General features: G+C 39.2%; 1 protein-coding gene across 1 annotated transcript in view; it reads left to right on the top strand.

Annotated features, from left to right (window-relative positions):
• Positions 1-21,036, top strand: part of cdh13 (cadherin 13, H-cadherin (heart)) — a 319,140-nt gene that overhangs the window by 116,331 nt on the left and 181,773 nt on the right. Inside the window, exon 3 of the mRNA XM_035665789.1 lies at positions 8,961-9,172. Coding sequence (XP_035521682.1) covers positions 8,961-9,172 — 212 coding nt within the window. The remainder of the gene's footprint in view (positions 1-8,960; positions 9,173-21,036) is intronic.

The following is a 21,036-nucleotide window of genomic DNA, read 5'->3' on the forward strand; positions in this document are numbered from 1 at the left end:
TCATTATCTGCCTCAGACCTTTTTATGAAGCACTGCTGGTAGTAATGGTGCCTGATTTTGTGGGTTTTGTCTTTTGTTTGAGTTTGTGACTATGAGTGAGCAACAGAGAGGAGAGAAGTTTGTTTCTGACTTATTTTGCATCCTGATGAACGGGGTGATTATAAACAAAAGTGCTGCATCCCGTCAGGGGAAATACACATTGTAATTATGGCAGAGAAAGGATGCTCAGAAAACCTTGTTAAAATCTAATAAGCCTCAAGGTTCCTTCGTGTTTGCCCTGTGTTGTCAAGGCTGAATATTATGATCGCAAATATCCAAATTAAATAAAAGTGGGAGAAAACCAAAAACAGATAGATACGGTACATGAACAGATAGTTAAGTGTAATTTTCCATTCTCCTCCTTCTGTCAGGTGGATGAATTACACTGCAGTAATTTAATGCTGAATGCAGTTAAAGAGCAGCAACTGTTATGATTGCAAATGTATACTGTTTAGAAATTATCTACAGCAATTTAGCATGGCCTGGCACCGACAGTAAAGCCACAGCATCTGGAGCAATGCTGATTTTATTCAGCCCTGCTATTTTGATGCAGCTGCAAATCCACCTGCACTTTACATGCATCATAACTTCTGGCTAAATCTAAAAGCAGGGTTCAGGCTGTAGGGGCTTATTGTATGCATCAGTGGCTGCTGCCCACTGAGGAGACTTCTTTTATGTCTATATTATATTCCCTCACTGTGGTTTGGGCATTTTTATACATATACATATGGATGGCAGTGGAGGTCTGTTTGGTGCAGGCTGAAATAATATATCAACTATCGCAGAAACTGGCATGAAATTTTGTACCATAGTCTCCAGAGAATGAATTATCATGAGCTGGTGATCCCTTGACTTTTTCTGTTGCAGATTTAAGTTTTTAGTTATTTTTTGAAATGTCTACATAGATGGATTGGCACAAAATGTTGTACAGACACTTATGCGTCCCACAGGATGAATCAGGATGACTTTTGTGATCCCCAAGGTTGAATTTGTACAGACATTCAAATCCCCCTCGGGTTAAATTGGAATGACTTTCCATCTAGTTAAGTTTTCAATAATTTCAAGAGCTGCTAGTGTGGCTATTAACTCTCACTCTTGTGTCCAGGTCCAGAGTGTAACATTTAAGAGGCTCTATTGGCAGAAATTGAATATAATATTCAAAAGTATGTTTTCATTAGTGTGTAACCACCTGAAATGAGGAATTATTGTGTTTTTGTTACTTTCAAACAAGCTTATCTACAAAGAGAGTGGGTTTCTTCTTCCTTGGTGTTCACCATGACCCTACTGTGTTTTACAGTTGCCCACAACAAACCAAAACACGGCACTGTGATAGGGCTGATTTGCATTTCTTTTGTGAGTTTAACGGGCCACCATAGTTTTTCTCATACAATGTTGGAAGCGGTTGTATTCAAACTGTTGCAATCTGAACTTCTCCATTAGATGCCTCAAAATACTACATACTGGTCCTTTAAATGCTAGATAATGACAAGAGAATTAAGATGTATGGTAGCACTGGTTACAATGTGAATTTAATACAAATCTAACACTAAGCACTGGACTTAACTGTTAGACTGTATGTGACCATTTGTCAGTTGATGTGATGCTGATTGGGCATCAATTATGCCTAATAAGACCTCTGGTGTCTGGTGGCTTTAAATGAGACTCCGATAAAATAGTATGAGAGTAGTATTAGGTTCATTATCTTGTGGAAGCTGTGTGTGTGTGTGAGTGTGTGTGTGCGTGTTGCCTAGTGGCAGTGTCCTGGCATTCCTGTCCTGGTAAGGTGGACGTGCTGTAACTCAGGGCGATAACAAGGAGAGGATCACCCTGAGCACTGCTGGCCCTCATTATTTCACCATAATTACTCTTTCTCCCCAGCTCACTGTCTCATTTCTCTCCTGTTGCCTTTTTTTTTTTTTTACTGATTTACAGTAGCAGAAAGAGACAAACAGAAACCTCAGTTTACCCATGGAAACAGACAGCAGACCAAAACAGTCGAGAATGAACCATCGTCTGGTTGTTGACTGCGACCGCAGGGAGCCTCACAGATCAGTGTCAAACAATCAGTCAAACAACCAAACCATCAGATCACTACCAAACCAGTCGCATTTAGTAAACGAAACCAGATTGTGATTTTGATTCAAATGAGAATGCTGTGGTACCAGATAGCTTCAACTGTGCACAATTTGTAGAATGACTTCAACTCAGCTGCTAAGCTGTTAGTGACTGATCTATTTTGTAAGTGCCAGCTTATCATAATCAGCTTTTGCACATTTCTAAGCTGGTGATTCAACACAATCTCTGAACCTCAAGTAAATAATTTTAATAATGTCAGTGCTGCACAGTGTAACTTCTCTACTGTTTTGACAGTTTTTATTGTAGCCTTAAATAAAAAAAAAACACTAACAATAAATATATTTTTTGAGGACATAACTTGACAGTGGCATTTTATAGCCCTGTTATTTGTAAGAACACTCAGGGGGCTCAGGGTGTTATAATTAGCTAGTTTTTTTTTCTGTCAGCTGGAAAACATTGTACATCATGACATCGAGGACAACTTAAAAAACAATGAATGTCAAATGATAATAATAAAGGACTGCCTTTCCAAAATAAGTAGATAAACAACCTTTTCTGCTGTCATAAAAAGTGAAATGTGCATATTAAACACTTAAAATTAAAAATGCAGACGCTTCCGTTTGATCGGACAATACCATCAAAGTTACATTTAAAAAGCTGTGTGACACAGTAATTAACCCATATTCCATCAGACAATAATGTGGGTTACAACATGAGTGTCCATCTGGATTCTGATTGCTTGCCCTACTAATGCTGGAAATATTCACTGTTTTGTCAGATCTTTGTGTGTTTGCTCAAGCAGAAACCTCTGTGGCCAAAACCTGCAGTTCTTCGAACGGCCACTTTAGGCTGGCTACAAAAGTGAGTCAATTTCTGTAAGGACCAATATTAAAATGCCCAACTCTACAGCAGAAATAAACATGTTTACAGCCTGGTACAAAACTCAATTTTAATCTCTATGACTAATTTTCCTGTTCATACCAACTGTACAGGGGTTGAATCTTTATATAACTCGCCATTTAAATTATATTAAGACTTAAAGTTATGCCTAATTAAGGGCGGGGCCACTTTGAGCGACAGCTGGATTCCCCAGATGGTAAATGGACTGTACTTGTATAGTGCCTTTCAAGTCCTCCGACCACTCAAAGCACTTTTACACTACATACCACATTCTCCCCTTCACACACACAATAATTTGTATTTATTGATCATACAAAGTGGGGGTTTACATTCTGAGGGTAGGGCTAAGGAAAGACTGTGGTTTCTGTTACATGTTAGTAAAGTAAGCATGTCGTATCTCATGCTCAAAGTCACTACTGACTTCTTAAATGTTTTGCCAAGATCATGATCGTCCTATAACCAAAAGCTGTGAGTGCCCAAACAGAACCTTATAAAAGTTCATGTTTTATTTGCTATGAGCAAATATTCTCCTGCAAGAATGTATACAGAAGGAAAACAAGTGAAATATGTTGTTCAGTGAATATGTTCAGTGGCAGCGTTTTACAGATACGTTCATGAACAAAATGTTCTCATAAAACCTGCAATTCGTCCAGCAATACATTTCTATCAAACCATATTTTCTGTTGCAAACACTGGAATTCTGCTTTTGTGCAGATGTATGTGAACATTCTTGTGAACCTTGCAGTGGCTCGCAGAGGAGCTGGCATGCACCACCACCACCACATCTCAACGTAGAATGGACCTTCATTCAAGCAAGCTGATTGGTTGATCCAACATAATTTTCTCTATTTTTTTGTCTCTCACAGTTTGGTCGAACCTTCAGTAGCAGGAAACTAGATACCTCTTAAAGCCAATTAAATCCGCTGCCTAGTTAGCATAATTCCAGCTTTAAACATAACGTGGTTGGGTGTGAAGCAAAGAGCAGTTGTGCACATATATACATGAGGGTAACACTGGGGACACAACACTTAAATTATTTTGGGTTTTTTATTCTCATCTGACTATAATTTAAAATACTGACTTTTATAACTGGTGTAAACAATCCCCTAACAGCATGAAAAAACAACAGATCAAAGCATTTGACAAGAAATGGAAGAATGTATTGAATTTATTCCATGTTCCAGTCATGTGTTTTAACACATGCACATAACTCGAAACATGCTTGGCTGATCTTTGACAGTCCATGCGTGAACTCAGATCAGACAGTCACTGCACTTTAATTGGCTTTACCAGTGCGGTGGACAGTGCCATGCATCAAAGCATGATCAAGGGCTCTAAAACCACACTTACACTGACAGACTCAGGATATAATTCCCCTGCTGTGAGTGACATGAAAAATACCATGTGATTTGCTAACAACTCAGATCTTACACACTTTCCTGCTTTACCCGATGATTAGCAATCCCACATCTGACATGATGGAATTGGCTGTAGTGGCAAAAGTGAAGATGGATGTGGGGGATCTTAATCATCTGTTAAACTCAAGATGAAAGATTATGCCGTCAGGACCCCCTTAGTTGGCAAAATTTGTCAAACCGTTATCTTTATAGCTCAAAAGCCCAAGCTTTGTTACTACTGAATCCCAATAATGGGTCTTACACAATGCTTAGTGATAGGAAACTCTGGGGTAAAATGCAATTCAGGGTGTAAATACATTTTCAAAAGCAGCTCCCTCTCTAATGTCAGGTGATTATTTGAGAATGGTGTTCTCCTGAGCCTATTTTATGAGGCTGAGCACACTCTGTCTGGTTAGACACGGCAGCTATCAGCTCAAACACACCCGTGCTGCCACTTTTGAGATTACTCCTCTGATTCCCATCTCTCCCATCATGGAGACTTGACATTTAGTTACAAGACAGAAAATTGTCTTCAAAACACCTCAAAGGAAAACTTTAGTACCTGACAGAGGAGGAAAGAAAATCCAATTTGTGTGGCTGACAAAGAGAGTGGAGCCAATGAATATGCCTGGATAATGTTGGATGTCAAAATATGTTGCTTCATCATTGAGAGGCAGAAAATCAAGATCGCAGTTTTTCGAGTAGTTATCATGTTTGATCTCTTAGAAGATAACTGACATGATGATTGACCAAAACCTATATTTATTCTTTTGAATATACAGAGACAGTTATATAACTTCATGGAGGAATTTCATGTTCAGTTTCTGAATAAGACAATATTTGCATGTAATTTGTTTGTTTGTTATTGAAGTTAAATTATTCAATTAGGTGTCTGAATTCTCTGAATATACTACAAACCCTGAATAATGTAGTGTTCCTCTCTATAAGCTTAAATGAGAACTCTGAAGTGGTGTTCTTTGGTGCCAAAAGAGCTAATGGAATAGTAACCATGGCCCTAGGTGACTGACTTTCTGGAACATTTGCCTCTCACAGGCTCCACGGGAGGTTGGCCTGAAAGAAACTTGAATGTCAAACTTGAGGAAAAACTTGAGAACCGCCCCGCTTCCCCAACCCACCCACCCTCCTTCTCCTCTTGAGTCATCAGTGAGGGATTTTGGCGACCCTAATCCATGTTGTGCACAGTTATTTCAACCCTGAGCCAGCACTCTGAAGAAAGAGAGTGGGTGCGTGGTGGTGCTGGTGGTGAGCGGGGTAAGTTGCGTTCTGTCATTGTTGCCTGACTTCAAAGCCACCAGCTCACCATGCTCTCTTCTGAAATCCCCCCAAACCTGACAACATTAGAATACCATCAAACACTCTCTGGCTGCCTTTGAAATGCCACTGACACTGTTTGGCGCTGCAATTTGCAGGCTCTAAAGAGCGCGCCGATGTTATTGAAATAAATCTGAGGCTTGTAATGGGAATGGAAATGAACACATCTTTCATGCTTTGGCTTAGAAGTGAGAGTTGAATATTGAGATGGAGCCTTGTTTCCCTCGAGAGTAGGTTGTTGACTTTGTAGCTCTCCCTCAGTGTCCACTGAAGCCTCGCCTTTCCTGTCATTTTCTTTTTTTCTCATTTCCCTTCTTTTTCTCTCCTCTTCTCTATTCTTGACTCTGGTATTTTCTTCTTACCCTCATCCAGATGGCAGAAAATGATTCTGTCCAGAGGGAAGATTTAAAAATGTCTGCAGCGAGAGAGATAAAAGAAGCAAGACTAAACAGTCACAAAGGTTAAGTGTATTAAATGAGTGCTTTGATAGACTTCAGTCTATTGATTTTATAGCCAGGCAGTGCTAACCATAGACTTTTCCCATTTCAGTTGGTGCTGGCTTGATGGGATATAGACGTGTACGGATTGATGAGTTTAAGTCAGACGCACAGTCATTGTTTCTACAAGGTAAAATGTTGCTATGAACAATAGCAGTTACAGTACTCTTAGCAGGAGAACAATATGTGTGTGTTACAACAGTGGGTTGCCATTGTGCTTGAACTGAACAACAGCCTTTCACCTCCTGTGTGGTAATCTGTATGCATTTGGATTATCAGTTATTTAGATTTAAATACAGTGAGGGTTGTCTTAGTCAACACATTATTCCTGAAATTAAGAGCTGGATGGACAAACAATAGTCCTGGGCAGCTACTTTGTCAGAAATACAATCAAAGAGCAACTGGTACAGCTGTGTACAGCTTTTTCTATCATGAGCAACCGGGATCAGTTTTCTCGCAAACATTTTGCAAGTAGTTTCACAACAGCAAGGATGAATAAGGGTGATTACCTTGCTGAAAAGTTGGAGGTGTGCAGCCTGTCACCTGCACCTCTTCATCTAACAGCTCAATATGGCTGCTTCTTCTTGTTCCATTTGTCGTTGCAATACTTAAAACTGATCTGCTGTTAAAAATGCACAAAATTACCAGGTCTCGTTTTGCATGTATTTTTGTAGCTTTCTTCACCATAAAAGCCACCACTTCTTATAGCCGCACAGTTCTTTTTAATGTGAAGCTAGTGATAGGATAGGTAGGATTTGTATTAGCAATAATTTAATACAGCTCTCATACTGGGAGTAAACAACAATAGTGAGACTGATATCAATTAGATACAATTAAAAACAGTAACACTGGATTACATGCTTGCTTTTCTTGTTAGTCCCTTCTGTGTAAATACGTAGGTAATTTGAATCCTGCATGGGAATGGTGGACTCCCATGAATCTACTGCATATAGAAGTTGTTATAGAATGTACATGTAGATTAGAATGACTATTGTTGAAACAATGCCAACCATAAAGGTATAAGACATTGGGTTTGATTTTATGAAAATGTTGTTTGTGACTTTAAAGAACATTCAGCCTAAAGAAAAGTAGTACCCGAAAGCAGTACATTAAAAATGACAGCTCAATCCAAACAAATATAAAAAGAAATATGCTCAATTGATACATTTTGCAAGTGCAAACTTACCTGACACCTTCTATTACTGATCCTTCATTTTTATTTGAAAACTGCAATTTCCAGTGTATATATAAATATATATACTGTATATATTGGTTTCAACTTTTAATGAGCTGGTTCAGTAGAAAAAGTGTACAGCCTCTTGCACTGGGAATTGTGCTTTATCTTCAGAGAGGCACCACCGATCCACAAGCTGCTCCAAGAAACTTGATAAATATGGGCTCAAAACTGAACCAATTTCTTCCTCAGAAAGATGGCCTCCTAGTCCCCAATGTGAACACATCACACTGATGAGAGCTTTCCAGATCTTTTATGAACAATTTCCTTCAGCTGGTCATGAGCTACCAGAGTTTTCTGTGTTATGTTAAGCCGAAAGAATCACATCCATAATTGATGAGTCAGGATATAGAGATATTCACAGTGGAGTGGCCAAATAATATCAACTAGTTTTTCCTTGTTTTTGTGATGAACTTACTGGTAGTTTTTGTAGACTCGTAGACTTGTAAAATTCAGACTCAGAAACATGTGGTTGCATTAATAATGATAGCCATATGGAATATCCTATATGCCATGTTTTAAACTGCAGGCAGTTTCTGATCTGAAACAGAATTTAAAAACAAATAATAAAGACTTATAAGCTACCATATGTTTGCGGCAGGGTCATCTGAAGCTTGAAATTTCTCTGCACTTTCAAACCCACACTGAGATTTGTACAGTACCATGTGATTGCTGTTGCACCTGCTTTACTGATCAACAGCACGTGTACACATCCACGCATGCAGACATCCTCTGGGACCCTTCCCTCCTCGAACCAAAACAGAAAGAAAGCATCACTGGAGGCCAAGGTAAAGAGGAGATGAAGGATGAGGTAGGGGAGGATTTTCAGGACTGAGGATGAAGTGTGGGGAGGGTGGGGAGGGATCATGTCGCGACACCAAGTGGAGTGTGTGAGAGAGATAAAGAGAGGATGAACATGATCAGAAAGGATAAAGCCTGGCGGAGTCCTTGGCGGTATCTCCCTCAGTCAGACAAGACAAGCTCACATGTGCACGCGTCACATGCACGTAACTCAGAGGTGACACTTTTCTTCTCCTGTACCTTAAATCCTTTCTTCTCATCCGCTCCTGCAGCTGGGTGCCACTGCATTCTCTGTAGTAAATGCAACAGCTCTCCAAAAGTAAGTCAGACACATTAATAAGTCTACAATGCGTAGCATATTGTGCAATGGGCCATAAATATTGCAGTAGACTTGTGAATAGAGATCAGTGACTTTTATTGTAACCTATCTGACAGAGCCTTTCAGAACATCCCACTCTTTCTTCGGGGTATCTGTTTATCTTCAGGGTATCCATTTATATCTGAGTTTTACCTGTTTTTGTGGATCGTTTTGGCAACCCCTCAAGTTCCTTTCTTTACAGTGCAGTGTGTACCTCAGTGACTGTGATTCATATGGCAGATTTTTCTTGACATATCTGTTTTTTTCTTATTTGTTTGGAGTTAAGGCATAACAATTCTGAACCCAATTCTGTGTGTTTCTTCCAGTCGAGTTTGATGACTGTGCAGGGAATGAGGACGTGAAGTTTGAGGTGTCCGACCCCAGCTTTCACGTGGACGGAGATCTGAATCTGGCTCCTCAGCGAGATGTCCAGTACACCAGTCCAGTCATGTTCATCCACGGGCTCAGTGCACATGCAGATGACATGGCACAGGTGGAAGTCAGTGGACTGCCAATTCAGTCGCCGCACAATCTCAGGGTTAGTAGAAATTTCTGCTGGTGCATGTGTGGTTTTTTGTGAGTGGTGTATGTGTGTTTTTTTTTTTTTTTATTCTTTATTTGTTTCTTTATTTACACTTCATCACAATTGAAAAGGTTAAACTTAATTAAAGACTGAAAAGGTTACTAACGTAGTATAACTGGACATAATGTACCACTGATCAAATAATGTCCCTGGGTGAATAAGAGGATTCATTAGTTGTTTTTTAGTTTGATATTTTAGGAAATACACTTATTTGCTTGGTTGATACCACTAATGCCTGTACTGCAAATATGAATCTACAGCCAGCAGCAGGTTAGCTGAACACCAAGACTTAAAACAGGGAAACGGCTAGCCTGGCTCCACCCGAAGGTGATGAAATCTGCCTACCAGCGCCTCTAAAACTCACTAATTAGTATCTTGCATCTTTTTTATTTGATCTGTACATAAATAAATTGTAAACACAACACATTGCAGTGTTTTGGGGGGTTAAGTGCAGGACTATTTCTTGGCCAGGGGCGGTATGTCTTTACCCGGTTGCCTGGAAAAATTACATTGACAACTAACGCGTGTTACGGCACCCAGCCAATAAATAGCACATAACACCATAATAATGTAGCAATGTGTCATTATTAAACATTACTGTGAGAATTAAACACATGAATACCTAATATTTAATGGTTTAACGTCTATATCATTGCAAATAAGATGTTCTTTCTGTCTTGCCTGGTAAAACAAAGGTAAAATAAATAGATATAAAAATTAATTAACCTTTAGAAATGCTTGTAGGTGGATTTTGTTACCCTTCAACAGAGTTAGATTAGCTGTTTCGAACCTTTGTGCGAAGCTAACAGTAGCTGTAGAAAATAACCACAGTGTGCTTTTTGGGGAGCCAGTTGTTATTATCGCCAGCGCAGACAGGCAACAGAATTTTCCCCATGCTGCAGATACTCTCCTGTGAAATAACTTTACCCAAGTAAACACAATATATTGTAATGTTCAGTTAACTGTTGTAGAGACTATGTGATGTTATGTTAAAGAAATGGTTTGTGTTAAGTTAGCCCTCATTGCCTATTCCTTTCAATTACCTGGATTACCTCAATTATGCTGATATAAGCTATGACTTTGTTAAGTGTTCATAATTAAACTGTATGGAAGTTGCTAGTCCACATATCACACACACATATTTTTGATCAGAGACTTATTCAGCTTGTGTGACTGGATTACTCTCCAGTCTTTAGAACACAAACACTGCCACCCTCATACCCCTGCAGTGTGGCTGACAGATGAATATGTTTAAAAGACTCTAAGCTATTTGTGCCCATGTACTTAACTCCTTAGGCCTTCAGCAAAGTTTTATAAACCCACGTCCAATCTCACGTCTTGACCCAATGCCCCATTTTGGTTTCCTGTACAGACATGAGAGTGGCGTCAATCCTCTCATCTAACTCCTGGCAAGAAAGCAAATATTTTTCAAAATGTCACTATTCCTTTAAATGAAGACACACGATGGAGGGTTTCGCATAGGAAGCTTGTTAGAAGGTGTAAGCACAGTCACTGGGGGTTATTCACAAAACATTCATACATTAATAATCATAATTGCAAATTAGAAACATTATAAACCGAATTCATCAAATGTTCAGAGGCATCTGTTGTCAGTCATATTCATGCATATGTTGATGAATTATAATCACTCATAAATGTGAGGCACGCTCATGAAACCTTAATTATCATCAATTACCATAATTGCATCACCTCAAAGATGCCATATTAGGCAGTTAGGAAACACCCACATCTATAAACCATGAAACCAATTGGACTTTTAAAGAAAGTTGAAAAATAACTTAAGTGATGCAGATATTTAGGTATTAGGTTTTAGGTATATTTAGGTAATATAATACTTTTAAGAAAAATAGCCTTCTTTTTTAAAACAAGCTGAGACATTACAGCCTCAGTAAAAAATGACATGGAGGGAGAGCACAAAGAAGGTGATTGATGTTATATTCACCAAGAGAACCATATAAGAAGTTAAAAGAAAGAGTTTTGATTTACTAAAGAGGACCATGTAAAAGCCGCTGGAGGAGGCCACGAGAACAGCTGCTGCTGTGCTCTGCCAAGCCTACGAGCATATCGTAGCCATCACCAGAGATGTGTCAGTTTCTACCACTGTTGCAACAACAACTGAGCTCATTACTAAATCTGTCTGCAGGCCATTGGATTTAATGTTTGATTAGACAGTCTGGATTATTGATCCAGATTACTGATATTTAACACTTTGGAATGCCCCAGCGAAAGTGAAAGACTTGTAAATGGGTCCACTGCGGGTTTCACATATGCTTTACACATGCTCCAAGCGAGTGTGATGGAATTCTTGAAAAAAAGAATAAAGCGGATCCACTTTAACTTTGATGAGTACTCAAATGTGCACATTTTCCCCTCTGTTCATGCTTTTAATCATTATTCATGCATGAGGTCACATGGAGTGGAGGAGGGGAGGACATGGGAACATAAACAGCTGTAATGTTTATGCACCAGGGTTACACTGGCCAATTCCAATTATATGGGAATTTGGCTAGTAAGCCTGCACCCCAACACTGAGCTTTGTTTCTCTGCAAGTGTGTCCTTTTGTTTGTTTAATCTACAGAAATGTGTTTCTGTAGCCAGTAAATTGACTGCCTTATAAAACTCACCTGCACCTGAAAAAGCACCATTGTCTCTCATTCATATCCTCCATATACCTCAATTCACACTCTGTTTAGTCCAAATACACTAAGTTGATTAGGAAAAGTTTCCAGGGACTGCAGGTACAGTTGGTGTTCCCTTCATTTTCTCAGAGATCATCTGTCTTCCTGCTGCAGTGCTCGGAGCCCTGCTGCTACAATTCCTCCAGCCCTTAGCTTAATGAATGTCTCCATTCCTTTCGGCATGATGTGGCTCTCATTTGTTTGTGCTTCTCACCATCGTTTATTTGGTTAGCCAGTCCATGGGTGTTACCTTGGCAAGTCATTGAGGATATAAGTGAATTAGTCTTTTGGCAAGATATGTGTGGGAAGTGAAGTTTCTAGTGACTAATGTGACCATATGGTCTGTCATATGTGTGAGTAAATGTGGGGCATTTCATGTTGTTGTGCATTTATTTTTACCAGGAGAATAGGAGTTACATTTTTTAGCCATGCGTGGGGCATAGCTCTAGGCCAAGCGACCACTTTGGTTCGGACTGGAATATCTCTACCAGTATTAAATAGATTTCTGTGAAATTTTGTGCAGACATTTTTGTTCTTTGGTAATGCCCCGGGCTTTGCCTGTGGTGCTACCATGAGGCTGACATTTGGGCTTTTTTAAGTGAAATGTCTCAGCAACTTGTTGAAGGATTGCCATAAAATTTGGCACACACATCCATGTCCTCCTCAAGCTTAATCGTCGTACCTTTGGCGCTCCTCTGACTTTTAATCTAGCGTTATCATGAGGTCATTTTAGTTTGGCCAATATTTTCGTTTACAACTAAATACCTGAAAAACCCAGCATTAAACAGGCCCCACTGCTTAAGACCATAGTATTTATTATCTGCTCAATGTTGGGGCTGCAACTCGCCCACACACACACACACACACACACACACACACACACACAGATAAGTCAGTGGACAGACCAGATTAGAGAGTCTGCAGTGGAGAGTGGAGTGAACAAAGTAAACTTGAAAATTACTTGAGTTGGCGAAAATTACGTTTATTACGTATATTGGAAGTACATGCAAAATAAATGCAACGCTTTATCAATACACCTGTTCAACAAGTGTAACCATGCAAAGAAGCGATATCTGGTCTGTCCACATTCTCTCATCCACCTCCGCTATTAAATAACACAAGCACAGTGTGCTAACTCTGCTAATACCAAATTGCTAAAGAAGCTAAAATGGAGCTGTCTCTATGTAGTCTGTTTAGTGTAGTTTGCCATCTACCTTTAAATCTGGCAAATTCTTGTTTTAAATGTAGCTGCTGGCTGAGACAAACCAGCCCCTCCTCTCTCCCAAGCGTTACATGCAGGCGGTGAATCACATCAGAGGAGGACACAGAACAGGATGAATGACTGATACTGACTGACTGTGTTCTTCATTCTTTATAAACTTCACTCAGTGTTGTGATGTCAGGAATATGATTTATTTTATTGACATTTTAGATTTGTTTCCAGTAAGATATTATTCTGTTTATATAGTGAATTTGCTGTTGTAAACATCTAGAAACCACATTGTTATATTTAAAGTATTCAATTCTAATCTAGTTCTGAATTTAAGACAACTAAGCTGACATATGAATTGTATCACCAAAGTACGCTTCAATATTTGTTTATTTCATATTCATTCATATCATCGTTGCAAAATTAAACAGTGTTATCGCACATCGATTTTCTTCATATAATGCAGGCCTACTGGGAACTTGGTGACATCGCAACAATGTCTGAGAGTCTGGCAGAGCAAGGAAAACTTATTAGCAAGGACAAATTATAGCGCAGGACAAGTCTAAAACTACAAAAAAAGACCCATGTTATATTTAACTCTAATTATCCACAAGGAGTGGTACAACAGGTTACTCCAGAATAACAGAAAGCATTGATAGTTAGAATATACAACACATTATCCCCACAGTTTTCACCATTTTCTTTTTTACATTTTTGTCTTTGCTTCAATTCCTGCTGTAAGACACCCTCAAGTTGTATCATCTCAGATTAAGTATTTCATCTTCCCTGTGCACAAATACTCGAATGTCTATCCTAAAGTAGATTTACTCCAATGGTAATTGCAGAGCACTCACAGTCACAAAGTGCATGAATTAGGCAAAGGGTAGAGAGAGAAACCAAGACGAATAAAGAAAAAAGATCATTGGAGGAGCAGGGTAGAGAGAAAGAGACATCCTGAAGCTAATAGAAGCATATGAGAGAGAAAGAGTCCTCTAGTGAGGCAGAGTGGTTAAAAGCTCTCATTATTTCACTATCAATTAATCTGCTGAAGCTCCTCAAGCTCTGGGACTCATATCATCAGAAAATCTATTGTCCCTTTCTCTGTCCATATCCTGTAGTCACCCCACACACTCCCCCACGCTGTGCCTTTGCACTATCCCAAGTGGCCCATCAAACATGAGTTCAGAACGGTAGCAGCTTCTAAAGAATCTGTAACTAACTCGTGGCATATTTTAAAGCTTGTTTCAAGCCAGGGATTTAACTTGTGGAATGACTGCTGACAACACCGACATACACTGGGATGCTGAGCTTTATATCTCCAATCTGAGAAATAACACATGGTACTCAAGCTGCCTTGCCCTCTTTTTCAATTATTCCACACAGCAGGCTGCATTTTGAAATGGAGTTTTAGTAATGAAACCTCTTTATTGTGTTCCTGTCAAAGTTAGGTTTTCTATTTGCCCAAACCTACCTTTGTTTCCTTCCTAACACAGAACGGAAACAATCCATGGTGAATTTATTGGCACTACTAATGGTATTGTAGCAGAAAATATTGGCTGGTGATAATTGATAACGCTGTGAGCTAAGGTGGAGAGAATCAGTTTTTAATTCCTCTTCGCGAGCTGTTAGTTTGCTGTAACACAGGCCCAGAGGGAGAGGGGCGGCTGATGAATGATTCCTATTATGAGCAAAACTCTGAATTCAAAGAGTAATTTATTCCCCCACTTTTTTTTTTCAACCGATCAATATGTGAATTAACGGAAGAATGCATTTCAATTTAACAAATGCAGGCTCCAAGATATGGACTTTTTTCTGTGTATTATTCCGTGTTATTTTGGTTGTGTTGTGCAGAACAACAGTTATGCAGAACATTTGCTTACCTTCAGGGGGGCATTTAGAGGCACCATTCAAATGTAACAACTGATAAGAGACAAAATAATCTGAGTCCAAAAGCCTATTTATTTTGCTTTTGTTATGTTTCATCCATTTTTGCGTACTGAATGAAATGTAATATTGCATCCAGAGCGAAATCCTCATCCTGCAACGGCAAATAGATTTTCTCTAACCAAGCTTTCTGGGAATGACTAGGATGTGACATCTTGCAACCACAGCACCACATTTCACATTATACAGCACAACACAAATAATCTTCCTCTCTCTGTCTCCATCCCACTCACACTATCTCTCCTTAGCTTGTTCTGTAGCTGTCATTTGTTAATTCTGTTTACTGCCTTTGTCTATTGTCTGTCTTTTTTTTTTTTTTACATGGGTTCCTTGTAACCCTCCATCTTGTTGCTGAAATGATTTAATAAGTTTGCTAACTTACACATTTTTTGTCAGCTTTTATGCGTGGGAGTCAGTACTCTAGAGGAAACCAAAAGGCTTAGCGTCATGTTAATTTACAACAGCACCACAGCAAACCTTCACCTTCAAATTATTGATGTGCATAATTAAAAAAAGCTGTGCTAATTGTAAAAATTGCTTCGTCTCATATCAGGTGAAATACAAAAATCACTCTTCGCCTAATGGTGTTTTCATTATCATGACTGAAAAGGATAACCGAGAAGCTCATCATTTTTCAACTGGTGATAATTTTTCAGATAACTAAGTATCACTTTCACACCATTTTCGAGCCCAGCCCATAAATTTGTACAATTTGGATTACAGAAGGTCAAGGATATACTGCAAGTAGTATTGTTATGAATTTTAGAATAAATCCTAAAATTAGATGGTAACAGAAGTGAAGAAGCTAAAATTAGATTATAAAACTGATGCTCAGGTGTCTTAGATTTAGTTAAAAGCCTCCCTTTTGAGTGCTGTACCAGCTACAGATGAGAGAAAAGTCTGACTCTGACAGAAGTCAGGGGAAACATGGATCATCACATGTTTGACTTTTTCAGGTCAGCAGAGGATAACAAAGAAATTATTTTAGAAGTGGGTTTCAAGAAGAGGAAATAGGAAACATTTCTTTATATTTAAAACAGCTAATATATTATTCCTGTGGGGCGAGAAATGAGTAAGGTTTATAAATACAGATTAAATGTCCCTCTACAATGCTGGGGGTTTCTTAAAAAAAGCACAGAGGTGAAGATTCAGAGACAGTGCTGAAGTGCATTTAAACATGACATGTAATTTGCAGAATGATATTGCATGCAGTCCTTTAACGTGTTCTAACACATGAACCATATAGTATGAAGACAAATTAGAGAACACCTGGTAGAGTTGATGTCCCGTATACAAAGGCTGAGTCCTTGCTGCATCCGACCTGCGTGTCATCCCATCTCTCTCTCCCCCTTTCCTGTCACTCTTCAGCTGTCACTATCGATTAAATAGAAAAAAAGAAAAAAAAAAGCATTAGTTCTGTCAGAACATGCTCCATAACACTATCTGCAGGTGAGACTTTACACACACATAATCACTTTGGCACAGTATTAATTAATTCAGATAATTGAATTCTTCAAATAAGTAATAAATAATAATATAATAAATTAGTCATCAGTATTTCGCTATAAATGACTAAGATAAAAAGTGTTTATGCTTCATTGATTATATTTTATTTTGTGAAACATTGTGCAGCCACATCGAGGGACATGTTATAAGGTGATGTTTGAATGCATTGTTTCATACATATACACACGGCTGACACTAACATAAGTGAGCTTAACTCAGTATTAGGAGAACTGACTGATTGCCTGACCTGACTGCATATCCAAGAGTTTATCCCACATAGAATAGCTGTACATCCCTGTCACCATTGGCCGATGTTGGCCTTGATATGATCCATTTCTCACCAGGTCTCCAACACATTGTCACAAATGAATAATGACACTTCTCAATATAGCATTGAGAGTAAAAAAGGCAGAATAGACAAGGACGTGACTTTACTGCCACAGTAACTCTGCACTCAGATGACAATGACAAAGGCTCCATCTTTCTCTCCCTCACACGCTGGGACACACACACATACACAACCATACACACATAATTTAGTACAATATGCATGTAAACATATAGGCATATCTAACTCTGATTAATATTCAAATCTTCCTAACAAGACTTTTTTTTTCTTTTCATGACACTTGCAACTCAGTGCACTGAGATGCCCTAATGATCATTTGAGAGACAGAGACAGAGAGAGACAAGCTAATGTATTAAGGATGGATCAGGGTTGATGGTGCGGCAGTAATTTATGAACAGGACACATTAAAGATTCATGGCTTCCTTCTCTTACGATGTCACCGAGCTGTACGAACACTATTCATCACACATGCAGACTGCAAAGAGAGAAAGTGTGAAGAAAAGCTGTTGCTAAGTGAGAGGAAGGAATGAGGGAGAGCTGCAAAGTGGAAGGTAAAAAGGTGAGACGGACAAAAGTAGGGCTGCAAGTCTTTCCCATAATACCCTGTGGTGAGCCATCTTCGAAGAGCAGGACCAACATCTGTATCCAGCTGAACGCTTTTGTAAGCGCGTCCTGATCCACCTGCAGAACGCAGGTTTTTAAAGTGCATCTCAGCTCAGTGAAGATGTGGATTTGACAGCATAGTCTGTCTTAGCCCTAACTCCCGTTACTACCCTCCACACTAAAATTACCTCATGGTGCCTGTTTGCCTCCCAGCTCTTCTTCCTCTCCTTTACAAATACCACTCAGCTGAGACCTGTGCATGATGGGATTGTTGCACTCGTCCCTGGGCTTCAGACTCAGGCCGGATTTTTACAGGCAGCTCTTAAAAGTCCATCAACTCGCTTGTGAACTGGTCGCATACATACACATACACACACACACACACACCACTGACTGTGCTCTTAAGACTCAAAATAGGTCATAAAATCTCTCATAGTGTTTTTTTTGCTCAGTGTTCTGTTTAACCGCTTCAGGTCCAGTTTTAGATTTCTGTCTTTGACATTTGGAAGGTCATCCCCCAGTGGGTTCGATAAGAGTGGTCATTTCAGAGACTGCTCAGTGTGTCTTTGGTTTGTTCTGGTCGGGTTGTGTTTATGATTACTGTTTCATTGTGTTCTCTCTGACCTTTGTAGCTTGAAAGGGGATGGGGGAAAGAGGCGGTTAGTGCTGTGAGTGTTTGGCGTTGCCCTCTCTGGCTGGGTGTCGGGACTGTGCTGTAAACAAATGGCTCAGTTTTTCCCTCTTACCTGTTCTCTTTCCGTCATTCTGACAGGGGTGAGAGTGATGCCAGAGTCTCTGTCAGCCAAGAACAGCAGTGTGAACAGTAAACACACAAACAGCACACAGACACACACACACACACACACACACACAGCCACATCTGTGTGCAGTGCACATTGTCACTAAAGTGTTGTAAAGTAGGCTATAAAAGATGAAGGACAAAAGAGACTATTTGCATTGCAAATGATAACACAAAAACCTCAGCCCGGTATTTTCCTTTTCATATTGAAACTGTATTGTCATTTTAACCATGGCTCAATGACTGGGACTGTTGCTGTGTTGTTTCTTTCACTGTCATTGTTCTGTCATTTTGCTCAACATTTAAGCAGTCACTGCCTTTGTGTGGACAGTCAGGACTGTGGTTGCATGGGGCAGATCAGATTAGTGTTAAGAGGGTTTATTGTTCAACCACAATAACATTTAGTCATCTCGTTTTGATGTCAAAAATAATGTCAAAACCTGTTTCTAATTGTCATTCTCAGATTTTTTATTATCATGGAAGAATGTTTTTCTATGAATATAGTCTAAAACCTCTTGAGGGGCGTGTCAGAGCCTGTGTTTGATTGACAGCAGCTGGCAGGCTGAGTGCTGTTAGAAAAAAGAGGCAAAATAAACAAATTCACACAGGAAACTGTAGCTTGCCAGAGTGTACAGAGTCCCCTTGTGTTGTTAGCAGTGTTAATGAACAGTAAGGACCCCATTGGCATCTGAACAGACTAAAATGACATTTGCAGGTAACAAGCTCAGCTAAGCTTTAATTAGCTAACTCTAGCTAAGTAGCCTGGAAACTGAAGTTAAAAATCTACTGGATGATAGTTTAGTTCAACAGAAGACAAAACGCAAGAAGTGCGTCCATTTTTGTAAGTTAAATAAGGAGGAGACTCGGACACCATTGGCAAAGCCAGAATTTACCCACAACTGAACAAAAACGGAATTAAATTAAACAACAAATCATTGAATTTTCAGTTTTCTTCTCTTTAGCTTCCACCTGCCGTTAGCGGTTGGATGTTTTTTGCCAAAATGCACCTTAGTCGTTGTTACAGGTCCAGTGTGTAACATTTAGGTGGATCTATTGGCATAAATGGAATATAATATTCATAGATATGTTGTCATGTGTCAAATTAATGGGACCCAAAACACACCAAATATGCTATATGCTCTTGATAGAGGTGAGGGGTGGATGCTCTAAAAGAAGTCTTGTGCTATTAATGAGGAGTTCTCTGCTCAGACTATAAACCAGAGACACAATATAAGCTACTGACTGTTAACTGCTGCTAAGTGCTTCAATTGCACTACAAGCAATAGAAGAAATGCAACAGGGGCTTATCACTGATGATGCATATTGTACGACCTAGCTTCTTCCACTGCAGGTAATTCTTACTTTTAACTGTGTTAACATGTCTTAGCAAATAAGAGGCCGAATGTTATATGACTTGAATTACCTGTTGCAGTCTTTATAATGTGGAAGTTCCTCATTATCATTAGCTTGTACCACTTTCTATGTATTATTGCCATCTGTGAAACACTGTACCCAAGAAAACTGGGCTTAATCTATGGAAGCTGGCAGATCTCTGTAGCTTTTGTGCCAAAAAAGTGAATCTCATAGACACAATTCTAGTATTGTCCTTGGGTTACCTTTTGGAAGCAGGTTGTAGATTAGCTCTCTATGCAGGTCATCGCTTTCCCTCTGAGCCGACTTATGATTATTTTGGGAGATCAGGATGCATCACTGAACAGTGCTGTGCTGCTTGGGAAGCTAATCGTTTCTCAGTTATTCTTTAAAGACATAAACAGAGCCAGTCTGAGGGCAAGGAAACATAATATGCAGTATGTAACACAAAATATAAATCTATTTTATTTAAACGTATGCTAAATTTAGATTTAAATGAATTATATCAAATAGTTTGAACCTTTCAGCACAAAGAGCTTATCCCTATATCACACAGATTTGTGTATAGTCCAATGTAATGTTTCTGTTTCCTTTATAATTATAACATAATACTTATGTCTAATAAAGCACATATTTGTATGGGTATGGCAGTGGTGTGTGTATGGGTGTGTGTATTTGTCGTCTGTCCTCGGCTGGTGTCCAGGTGTGCAGACAGTCAGCAGACTTTTCTCCCCTGTAGGTCATCACCTCTAGGTTGCAGCCAGGATTCCAGCTTCCTGTTCATAGTGTCAGTGACAGACATAATTTTCGTCAAAATCCAAGCAGAGCGGCCCCAACTGTATCAGTGAAATCAAGCTGGAGAAGCGAGGGGGGAATCTCTCTCTATTTTACACAGTAACAACCACGTCTTTGTTTACAGGAGGGTGGAAGATGAAATACCAATATGCTATTGTGTTCTCAAGAAACTGTTTTTTCTATTTTTCTCTCCTGTACTTATTTAACATTCAAGCTGAATAAAGAATTACAAAATATAAATTAAATTGCAGGGCAAGCAGCAGTTTTTTTATATTTGCCTAGAGAATATCCTCTCCTCTCTTCTCTTCTTCTTTCCAAATGTGTAAAGCATATGCATATGCTGCCTGCCAGATGCAGGTGCTCAGCCTCTTTGCATTCCCACTTATACAGTACATAGTACTCTGCCATCAAAATTGGGAATCAGTTCAAGAGTAGTTTGTTTAAACATTCATCTCAACATTTCAAAATGCATAGTTGACTGCTTGCCATGTGTGTGTTTATGCGTCATTGGTGGGATTTATGTTAATTTCTAACAAGATGCTA

Source organism: Morone saxatilis, unplaced genomic scaffold (genome assembly GCF_004916995.1).
Source record: "Morone saxatilis isolate NCDOM2014 unplaced genomic scaffold, NCSU_SB_2.0 Contig2, whole genome shotgun sequence".
Lineage (NCBI taxonomy): Eukaryota > Metazoa > Chordata > Actinopteri > Moronidae > Morone > Morone saxatilis.